Source organism: Megalops cyprinoides, chromosome 12 (assembly GCF_013368585.1).
Source record: "Megalops cyprinoides isolate fMegCyp1 chromosome 12, fMegCyp1.pri, whole genome shotgun sequence".
In the NCBI taxonomy this organism is placed as follows: domain Eukaryota; kingdom Metazoa; phylum Chordata; class Actinopteri; order Elopiformes; family Megalopidae; genus Megalops; species Megalops cyprinoides.
The window spans coordinates 26,687,954-26,699,933 of NC_050594.1; the positions used below are offsets into that span (position 1 = coordinate 26,687,954).

The 11,980-nt window shown below is 41.8% G+C and overlaps 1 protein-coding gene across 2 annotated transcripts in view; it reads right to left on the reverse strand.

Moving 5' to 3' along the window:
* kcnh5b (potassium voltage-gated channel, subfamily H (eag-related), member 5b) overlaps positions 1 to 11,554 on the reverse strand; it is a 75,540-nt gene extending 63,986 nt beyond the window's left edge. For both annotated transcript variants that reach the window (XM_036542327.1, XM_036542326.1), the window contains exons 1-2: positions 11,333 to 11,554; positions 974 to 1,097 (exon numbers count right to left, since the gene is read on the reverse strand). In XM_036542327.1, coding sequence (XP_036398220.1) covers positions 974 to 1,097; positions 11,333 to 11,405 — 197 coding nt within the window. In that variant the 5' untranslated portion in view covers positions 11,406 to 11,554. The remainder of the gene's footprint in view (positions 1 to 973; positions 1,098 to 11,332) is intronic.
* Between the last annotated feature and the right edge of the window lie 426 nt (positions 11,555 to 11,980).

The following is an 11,980-nucleotide window of genomic DNA, read 5'->3' on the forward strand; positions in this document are numbered from 1 at the left end:
TTAAGTTGAGAAACCCAGAGACCCAGCCACTCACACAGATAGACGCAATCCCCATAGCAACAGCAGTTTGGTCCATTTTTACGTTATCTGAATGGCCAGCTATTGCACAGGCAGACACCAGATGCTAGGCAGTTTTGGTGATTTTTCTGCACCTGCACAGACAGGTTTAAGTAGTGCCAGAAATCCACAAACTGTTTTCCTCTTTGTCAATATCATAGACATCATCTTCAGAAAGTCTTTGATGGAACCAGCCGCTGTGCAGTGGGAGCTACATCTGCTCTCTGGGGGAGATTAAACTTCCCTCTGACAACACTGGCCACTTTCTTTTTCCAGTCATTAATGAGAAGGAAGGTCAGAGTGTACCAGTTGGCTCTAACACAAGGATTTAGAGAGAGCTGTATTGTGAAGATAAATGCTTTAGTGAATTGTCTCTGTTGTTTGCCTCCCTGCACCAATGCCACTCCACACCTTGCGTCCCCTAGTGGGCAGTGTTTCTATTCTAGATCCTGTGATTATTGGCACTCTGGGACTATTGATGTGTGTGTAATGAGACATCCAGGGACAGCTCAGGGGGTAGAAGCAGTGGGAAGAGGACTGTCATTGGTGTAGCCAGAGGAAGTGGGCATATAAACAAACATAAAAGGGAGATCCTGACAGCAGTGCTCGGCAGTTAACCAACACGAGCACTCTCAAAGCGACACCAAAGGCCACACTAGCCAAGGGTTGTTTTTAACACTTTGGCTCCATCGCAAGCCATGGAACATTTTGAAATCTTAATTGACCATTAATTAGAGTACACACAAACACCAGCCCTGGCTTTACTTTCACAAACGTGCATGTGGGTTCAGGCAACCACACAGCTGGCCAAAAGCTCATCAGAGCACAACACATCACACTGATGTCTGCCACGAGACTCGTGCTGTTAGGCCTCCCTCAGTAATACCCTTCAGAGGCTGTAGAGAGCTGCACTTACCTGCACGTGCTGCTCTTCTGCATGACTTCGGCCCTGTGGTACCCCGACAGCTTGCAGAATCCGTCATTACTGTACACTACAGGCCACTCCACAATCTGCGCGTTCCCAAGGAGGAAACTTGTTTCTGGACGGCAAAAAGAAGAGACATTACAAACAGTGCAACACAGCAGACACTACAGACATTCTGATCTGTCTGTAATATTAAACATTACATCAATTTAAGCATAACCAAATCTCTCTTTTCCACTAATTAGCAAACATCTTGTAAATTCTATAACAAAAGATATTGTTACATATTTGTTATGCATGATACTTGATAGATAAAGTCTCTGGATCACATATCTGCACGGCCAGTATGATGTCCAAATGATTCATCAAGAAACATTCATATTACCTATCAGAACATCAGGTCCAGCTCAGCTTCATTAAAAGTGCATTAAAAGTAAAGTTAATTGGAAGTCCACTTAAAAGTTGATCACCAGACACCAGATACACCAGGACTTTATCAGAGTGTAATATCAGTTGATTTATCAACTGGTGGCCGCCCCACTACATATCAGCCTTCAGCCTATCTGATCTCTAAAAAAGTGGTATCAGAATTGGGCCTAAAAACAGACATCAGTCAACCTTTCTTTATTTGGTTTTATTACTATTTTTCTTGCAATGACTCTACTTGTTATCCTCACTCCAATGACTGGGTTGCTAAGAAGTGCACTGCTGGCAGAGAATGTGAATTTTCACTGCACAAGAAACAAACTTCCCAAAACTATGGTATCAGCATTGGAAATCACAGAAATACACATCTGGACAAATATCTGAAATCTGGGGTATTGGCCAGAACATTCCACTCATACACTCTCACACAGCACACACCAGTACTCCACAGCAAATCCCTTGTGCACTGGCATGCTGTGCCACCTGGATCAATGGCTGCCAACCCTTATTATAAGCCACATCTCTCCGCTCTTATGCCTATGACAATATCGCACGGAAGCAGCCAGTGATGCGATGAGCTAATCGTGTGAGCTGTAAAGAAGCTCTGTGGGACTCATTAATGATTGAGGCCTGCTCACAGACAGATAGAAGGCTCTTCAGCCCTGGCACTCTATTCTGCTTACTCTTTTGAGAAAACCGCCGACATATTTGGCCAACAAGAGCAGATGTTCAGGGCCCTTTCGCTTAGTCATTTCAGCCTGAGCCAAGGTACACTGCTGCAGCCTTTCCTGATTGGCCATTTTAAATGAAAGCCAAGTCCTTTTCTACTTGACAGATGTGTAATAGAGCAAGGCAACTGAGGAGAAGGGAAATAAAAGGTAACAGGAAAGTTCAGTGAGCTTACACAACTATGAATACCACAATGACCCGATTACATCCAACATTGTTGTTGCATCCAACAAATGAAATTCAGGACATATGACTTATCTCTATATAATGAGTGCTGAGCTGCCTATTAATATGAAATCCTCTAAAGCTTGGTCTGTACTCTGTGGTTCTTTTACAAGTAGGTAGATACAGTATGTTAGATATCCAGGCTTTTTCACTGAGGGTCAAGTGGCCCCTGGTGAAAGGGAACTACACTACATAAGCTCTTTTTCTCTTCACATCAAAAAGCTAACTACTAGCTGGGTCAAAATCCTGTTGATAAATCACATGCAAAAACTACATTTTTGATTCATGAACCAATGAGTAATCCATAGCCACAGACACAAAAATTGGGCATATAGGCTTCCTTATTTTATACAGTACAAGATCATTACATGAAGTGGTATATTCACCTAAAAGACTGAAGGGTTAAAATGTGGAAGACTATTGTTTGAAGCATGATTATGTTATTGTGTTGATTTTCCCTTCACTAAGATACCTCTGACACATTTTCAGTGTTAATGGAGTAATGAATAGGTACATATTGCTTAGGGATGAGAGACGCAATAGAGATTGATTGTGCAGCATACACTCCAGTCTCACAAAGCGATGTTCTGCAGCTGCTGGGCTACTGCCATGCTTGGACAGTTTTAACTCAGTGTGAACAGATGGGCGACATTGTAATTTCTTTCTCTTTCCACAAATTAAGCTGGCAGCTCACGTTGATCAGGAAGGAGCGATGATGAAGAATGTCTTCCAGTGAGATATTCATGTAAAACTACACAGTACTTTACTTCCCATGCTGAGTGTCAGTCTGAATGACCAAGACAGACTGCTCCTGGAAGGCTGATCATGTGTGTCACATGTTTCCTGCCCCCAGGGCAAACAGAAAGATTTCCCACAATCCAATGCACTGCCCAGTGCCCAGCAGTGGGCAGATGAAGGGTACTATGGAAAGGTTAGAGACAGTGTACAGCAGTGCGCAGCAGAAATCCTGACAGAGATTTGGCCAAGGTGTTCAAAATACGGTCTGATAAGTTATAGTGGGAAAAAGCAGGAAAGAAACCTCAAATGAGCCCACATGCCTTTGTGGAGGCTTCTCCTGAGAGATCAGCAAGTTGATCAATACTCCCACTGTTTGCTCATTACAATTACACCATGACGCAGTGCCCCTATCTCCTGTGTCAGCATTCAGATCCATTAATCCATCTGAGAGGCAATTCTACTACATATGTGCACTGTGCCTCCCTGCAAAAGCTTTTTTCATCTTCAACAAGACATTTATTTTCAATTGGGAGCAAGACAGGTCAGGTTGCTTGCCCTAGTTGTAGTGTTTACTAGGGCTAGAAGTTTTTGGAATAATGAGCTCATTGAGCAGAATGGCAAATTCTGCTCAATTACCCTCTGAATGGTAAATTCCCTGGTATATGCCTTACAGTTATTTCCTCTATCGTAGGATGAACCAATTTACAAAAAGGTTCTCACAAATAACTACATCACATGGTAACCTGGCCAATACTATACTGATATGTACGTAAGCAAAGTTTCAAAGCCTTTCAATATATTGCAGTAAACATCTTCTGCTGTAAATTCTCATGTGGCACTGCTGGATGTCAGTGTCACTGGGGTTCATAGGAAGTAACAACCTTCAACAGTGTTCAGGTGGAGCAAATGTTCATGAGCACTGAGCAGGGAGTTCAGTGTAAATGGTGCTGACAAGACGAGGAGCGCTGATCAATAGCTGGGAGAACAGATGATGCACATTACCATCCAGTGAGATTAGGGTAGTACACAGCTGGTGCCTGGTTTTAACAATTGATAATCTAGAATGGCTCAGTCAAGGAGAGGCAGACATCATTGTGGGACCTCAAAATTTGCATCTGAAAAAACGTTATTTAGCTGCAAAAGTAGTTGGCATAGTTTCATATCCAAGTATTTATCCCGGCACAACAGAAATGAGGAGATTTAAAGACAACATTACAGAGAGTGGGTTTGCGTTGCGGCAGACCAGTGTCATGTGAAATGTACACGTATAAACATGAATTCAAATAGGCAACACAAAGGGGAACACAAAAGGAAAGGACATGCAGGAAAAAGTGGTTAAGACACATGGTAATAACAGTTTAAGTGTAGACTTATTCACGGAACAAAGTGTAATATGAAATATGCACATAATAGACAGAAATTACTCTGACACAGATGATTCAATTATGGCAGGTTGAATGGAATTTAAATGCATTTATGAATTGTAGGCATGCTTTAAACATCCAGCATTATCATTTTCAAAGAAGCACTTTGGCAATGGATTCTATGGTACTGTCTGATAACAGTATTTTTGCTGAAATTTAGCGGCATAGAGTAAAGAGAGGTCCATCTATCATTTCATGCACTGCAGTCATTTTGTATGTTAAACATATCTACAACTGAGGAAAAAAGTGAATTGCCTGAACCACAATGCAATCTCTATAGTAGAAAAAACCTATTGTTTTCCTCTCTGAACAGTGTCTAACCATTAAAAACAGGCTATATATATCTGCACTGTGGATACAAGTATGGTGTCCTGCATTATTCTCAGCAGAAAAAAATGCTACTGTAAGGGTTTTTCATTTATTTTCAATTGAGTTAAAAGAGACAATTCAAGCTGCAGATGTGGCAGATCACTCCTGGTCCTGAAGCTTAAAGTGGGACTTCTGAAGGACTCCACATGCAATACATGTAAGTGTTTGACCCTTATTATTCAACATATGACACTGCTCTCTCCTTTCCCACCTCCCCTCCCTGCTCTCTCCTTCCCCACCTCCCCATCTCTCTTGCTCTCTCTCTCCATCTCTGAGTAGCTCTCTGCTGTGTAAGTATCTGGTTGGTTCTGCATGCAGAAAATCGCTCACAACTGGGGCAATATGTGTTATAAAAAAGGTCTGGCAAGTGCAGGCCATTCTGGAGCAAAAAAGGCAGTGATGCAAAAGTAAATTCCCAACGTTGTTTCTGATTCAATCACGAATTCTTATACACTGCATCTGTGAAAAGGCCATTACTGCACATGCAGAGCTTGGAGGAGAACTAGCAGTCACCAGCTGAAAGTCTACTTATTACCTTGTCAACAAAAACAGCAATTCTGTCATTCAGAACCCATTTCCACTACTTTCTGATGATCTCTGCTTCTTTCTCTAACAACTCTTACTCCACAGAGCAAGTGGCAATCTGCACACTTTCACTTACCTAACCCAAGACTTCTTTTGCTGCTAACAACAATTGACTTGTTCTGGGCTGCAACTATTTCTTTTTCATCATTGTTTTTTATGCTGTTCCCTAGTTTTTCACTTTAACTCTTGGAATCAACACTATTTATCATATTAGACTTGCCTCTTCAGAGCATGACAAGTGCAAACCTCTGAAACACTCACCATCACCAACGGCTGTTTCTCACACTATAAGTCCCACAGTGCACCACCGGAGCTGGAATACTGAACAGCGGACAGACACATCTCCCACTCACTTCATTTGAGAAACCTGTAGGTGCACCTTGGGCTGTAGGTCTCAGCCTGCATTTGCACAGAGCGCCTTAACAAACTGAGCCACTCGAAAGCCCCTACAACAGTTTCTGCTATAAAGAAACAGCGTGCTTCAAATGTATCTTCAAGACTTCTAAACTTCACTCACATCTCTTCTCTTACATGTCAGGAAAGGAAAGATTGAAAAAAAAATATTTCTCTAGAGGAAAATTTAACTTGAATGCACTTTGCATGAAAGGCATGTAGAAATTGGACCCTGCATGAGCTGGTCTTGATCTTTCTCCACTGGTTTCAACAAAAGACTCTGAAATTAACTTGTCTCAGTATCTGTTTTCCTACCATCAATCATGTATATCCTGTCAAACTTTGAGTCTTGTTGATCTCTTTCCGGGTTTATCATATGTAAAGTGTATTGTGCAGAGTGCTTGTGGTGCTCTGTAGTTTTGTGATTATTTTCTTCTTTGTATATGACTGTCATTTTAACCACTGGTCTCTGAACTTCCAACACAGCTACTCTACTGTATCTTTATTCCGCTTGGCCTGGATGTTATTGCAAATAAGAACTGGTTCTCAACTGACCTCCCTTCTTAAAGATTGGTTAATGAAACAAAAATTCATTTTAAAAAAGTGTGCATCGAGCAGAAAAAGCATGGAGGTCATTGTTAGTCCCAAAGGGGTCTCTACCACTATAATCCAATTTCAAACAAAGGATCCCACTCCTAATGTCACACTGTATACCTCACTGATTATCCCTTTTGAAACAATCAGGCAGAGATGGTGTCGTAATGCTGCTCATCTCTTCCAGCTGTCCTCTAAATAGGACTCCAGGGCCCCATCAAACCACAGAGAGCCGAGAGGCAAACATGTAATCCCTTAATACAGCACATAATCACTGTCCAAGGGGGCAACATAATGTTTAGGCTCTGTACCGATTTCATTAGACACCCACATTCTCCGGTAATGAGCTCAGACTTTGATGGAATTCAGTGCACCTTCCAGCCGTGACAGCCCTTTCCGTGAGCAATGCACCGGTAAAAATCAGTGACAGAATACAGTGGCCTGTCTTCTAACAGAGCAATCAATAACCCTCTGTCCAGCCCAAGTGTGAAGCTCACCACAATCCAGCCAACTAGACACTCAAGTGCCTGTTAGGTCGCACTGTTCAGAGACCCACGACACACTCCTCACCTAAAATTGCTGAGCCTGGGTGCTGTGAATGAAGAGGCAGAAGCATTATGCCCAAATTTGTGGCTTCACACACCTTTAACTTTGCTGATTAGGAGCCCCACATAGCGTTTTTAGTTACCAAGGTAACTATGAAAAAGCAGAGCACAGACACAGTGCCACATTTAAAGTAGGCCTGTAATAGTCGCCCGGAAGAAATGTCAGTATTGCCGACTGAAGTAAAAAGAGCCGTGATGGTTTTCAAATGCCCCTAAAAAAATACATCAATAATACAGCAGAGAACCTTTCAAATGCAACTGGGCCCTTGTCTGAGCACTGTGGCAGCATGACATGCATCCTCTAGTCAAGTTTCATAAGCAAATATCACACAATACCACAGCAGAGCTCAGCCTGAGGGTTGGGGGGTGGGGTTTGCAGGGTACTGGCTCTATGTCTCTTCAAGAGCAAAGGGGTCAGACCTTCACACGGCTCCTGCGGGCTGTTTGCGAGCCACCTGTCGAGAGGGATCATAAATGTCACCGAGCAGCGGGACAGGGTCCGGCAGGCTGCTGGGTAGGATGAGGTGGGCCGTGCGGGAGGCAGCGGGGAAGGGAACTCAAAAGGGATCCGACTGCAGCCTTCGACAGCGAGGATCAAGAGCATCCGTCACGTGTGGTGTCGATACCGCATAGATAATGCATCCTCTCTGATAGCTTTTTTTCTGGGCGGGGTCTCACCAGAAATAGCCGAACTCCCTGCTCTAATCAGGCATTCTCTTTGAATGGAACCCCACAGGTAGTTTACCCAGTCCTGCAGAACCAGCCGTGCTGTTGCACATGTTAAATCAAGGAGTTTTGTAATCCTCATTGGTTAAATACCAAAATAAACTGGTCTGGAACTAATTAATCATCTTTGGTGAGACTGTATTAAAAACAAAGATAAAACAAGAGTAATTAAAACAAGTGACTCATTTACGAGTGATGTGTTCAATCTTAAAATAGTCTGCTGCACTCAGTATATTAACCTGTAGTAGGAAGCGCAAGCTGTTTTGAAATGTGAGTTAAACAACCACTGTCACACCGTAAAAGGCAACGTAACAGCCAAATAACGGGCTTGGTACCACCACTTCCACCAGACTTCTATCCGCCCAAATCTCAGGAACGGTTTCAATAGCGTAATTTCATCAGCACCATTAACCGGGGTCAGCGGCCTCGCATCTAAATCGAGTCGTGATGTAACAAGCGCCCCTCCCTCAATAGTCTCCACTTGACATAAATCTTTCATTCGCTTCCGTGATGACTGCACGCGAATTTCGCTTGGTGCACTTAAATAGATAGCTTTCTAGCGACTTGTAGTTATAAACACAAACATCACGAGCAATGTGCAGATTTATATTTAGTCATTTTGCAGAATGCTCTTATAGCTACAAATTAACAGTACAAAGCATTTACTAAAGTTACATTAAAACGGAACAGATTGAACACAGCCGACCACGTCGAAACGTGCCTGTCCCTCACACTGGAATAACTAGTGCAATGATAGTGCACTTCGTCCTACAGTAAATTCATAAGTGGGATATGTAACCACATTGAGAATATTATTCCATAAAGTTAAAGTACACGGGACCAAGTAACAGTTGATAACACTGCGTGCACGTTATTACGTGATTTATTTGAATCTGTTTGACGCAAAAATAATTCTAAACGTGTAGGATCATATATTGCAATTTAATCTCCTCTAATTTACACGATTAGGTCTATATGATGACGATCGCTCTGTTGTTTAAACCGGCTGACCTATGGTATATTTTGCCTTAGTTAATAGACTACAGTAAGTTGTATCTTGTCGATGACAGACTATTATTTATTGTTCAGAAATCTGAAAATCAAGTTTAAAGTGACCATGACTGTGACCCTGTGGTTCCACAAATACGCCATTCTGCGCTGTGAAACGCTCACCAAGTGCGATGTTTCAGAAAAGGATGAATTCTCACTAAGGCATACTGTAGACGGAGAGCGTCCAGATGTCCAAATCTGACCTCTAGTGGTGTACCATGGCATGGAAACAGTGGGAATGCAGTATATGGGCTTTTCATCAAACATCAGTCAGGAATCAAAAAAGTAAGACAAAGGCACCACCACCTCACGAACAACTACGTCATCCGAAAAGTGTGCGAGTTCATAAGCTCTACGATGTAATACACAAGCAAATGAAATGACTAAATAAACAAAAAGGTAAAATTCTGAGTCGTAGAAATTTCACAAATCAATGCTAAAACTTGACACCTGTAAGGGGAAACGGTAAAAAAAACGAAATGCGGAATAAAATCAGCACAGACGTGTAGTGAACTACATACATCTTTTATCAACGAAAAACTGTCAATAACGGTAGAAATGCAAAGTGTTGTCTACATAATTTAAACAGTAACAGAATGTGAGCATCTCAACATATAGTCCAAAGACTCACTAAACAAATGCCACAAGTTCTATTGGGTTCTTGATTTTGCTAGTACTTTCATTTCAATTCATACAGTAATATGCATTACAGAAAATATAGCAAGAGGGTGACAAGACAGGGAGACAAGACTGATTGCTTTATGGAAGCATTGTTTCCTAAATTCTATTGTTTTAAATCTTTGTTAATCTTTAATCTCTGTTATGAAAAAAGTATGCGCGTTGAATCCATTAGGTAGGGCAGTATTTTGCGTCTGTAAGCAATATGAGGTACACTACCATGCTGAGTAACGATATTTCCTTTTTTAAAATAAAAGCAGTTAAAAGCACGTTTGAAGTGAGGTAAATTCCTCTGTGAACGACGTTACTTCAATTTTTTTATTTGACCAAAATATATAAAGCGAATTCTCCTTTCCCATTTTTTTGCCACAAATAGAAAATCCTGACAGTGAAGAATTGAGCAGGGCTTTATGCCATGCCATTCTGTAACCCAGTTCATATGCCCTATTTTATGCAACATTTTCTGGGGGAAGCTTTCGTTTCCAAGTACAGTAGACAGTTTCAGAGAACAGCTCGCTACGGAATATTTCAACTGTACACACACTTTTGGAAGAAATAATCGAGGGCAAATTGTGACATTTTAAATGTCTCAAATGTTCTTGGACAGAACGTATCAGAATTGACTTAGCAGTGGAAAATAAAGCTGAACGTTGTGCTGACAAGGAGGAGTATTGCGTTTAGTTGATGCGAATGTAGATCTACAGTATCCTTTAGTTACAGTTTCAGCATCACATCAGGGAATTGGCGACGATTAGGACATTTTCTGAGGAAGACATCATTCGTTGGCATGAAATTTTAGACTGATTCGGAATGAAATACAGTAGTTTTTGTGAACAACACTTCATGCTTTCTGTCCCCGAGTGCGTTATAATTACTGTCTTATATGTTAGAAAGTCAACAGGGTTAGGGTGCGTTTATAGTTTTGGGGCGATGAGGGGAGTGGTGGCATCTTGACTCTGCAATAGAACGTCCAAAACAATAAACTGCGCACAATATATCAAATAGTTAGAAGTACTACGTAAATGTTGTCATTGTAAACTGCCGTTGCTTACATAGGATGCCTTATATAGGCAACTAAGGTATTTGCGATCTAGTGCAGTGCAGTGCAAGGAAACAGGTCAACTAAAATAAATTATCTTGACAGTACACTATTTGTATTGTATTACAGACTAAAAGTATTGACCGCATACTTGTCAATAGTTGGTCATAACTGGAAAGAACCTATAGGTCACATAAATACAGGTAAATACAGGTAAACTAACATGCTAACTAACTAACGTATGGCCAATATTACAGATTATTCCTTCGGCCCCACCATTAACTGAATCTGGCTCGCGATATCCGCAGTCAGTAAGTGTAAAGTCTAAACAACTAGATGTGTTCGTGTATGCGGAGCCACAAGATATCAAAAAGGTTCGATGTAAATGAAATTTTCCTCATGCGATTAAAATGTGGACAATCCATTCAAACCGCTAACATACTCATCTGTAATTGGGCTGGAATCTTCTCATATACTTAAAGTGCAGCCTGACATATCCACATCACTTCCACCCATTCAAAATTTAGATTAAAATGAATCACGGTGCGGCGTATTGCTGATATATAGCAATGCGTTAAGTTCGTAAACAAACGGCGAGTCCATAAACATCCCAACCGAAAAAAGCGCGGCGGGGGCTGACTTCCAAAGATTCATTACGTCCCCGAAAGATGCAGTTTAACCTAAATAAATACACGAGTGACTAAATATTCTGAACTTCATCCAGCCTTTTAATCTGCAGTTTGGGTAAAATAAGAACTAGCTTTCTTACCACTTGAGCGCCTGACAATATTTTCCAAAAAAGTGTTCTGCGGTGCCACCAGCCCTCTCTTTCCCCCTGGCATTCTGCGGTTGGACAGTGCTGATCAGGGTCGCTGGCAGTTCTAGAACTAGTCGTGAAAGTTAAAATGTCGGGATGGGTATCTGTCGGCGGGATGGTGAAGCTCATGGTAACGTTGCGCCGTGGCTGATTGAGGTTCTCTGCCACAAGCGCTCGAATCTTTGCAATTCTCCGGTTCCCTGGATGAACACGCATGCGCGGTGTTCATCAAGACGCGCTCCACCTCAAAAGCGGTGGGATCTTGTGCGCGGGTTGAGATGCCATGGAGATGGTCGCGCACAACGACAGTGGGCGCCTTAACAACTTGTCGACCTTTTATTTTTTAGTCAGAATGGGCATGATGACCCGTTAATCAACTAGTTGTTTCTTTTGTATGATCACAATGTACTTTCTTCATGCATATTGTCAACCGAAGTGCGACAGAACACGTTACTGGTGGACTGAAATATAGCGTTTCAAATTGAGAGACAGCGCTGGGGTAGTTATGCTATATTGCGTTAAATGTGCAAAAAAGTTGTGCGTGTTAATCATCGTTCCTTCCTATTACAGGTAACTTCCATTTCCATCCTGCCAAATAAG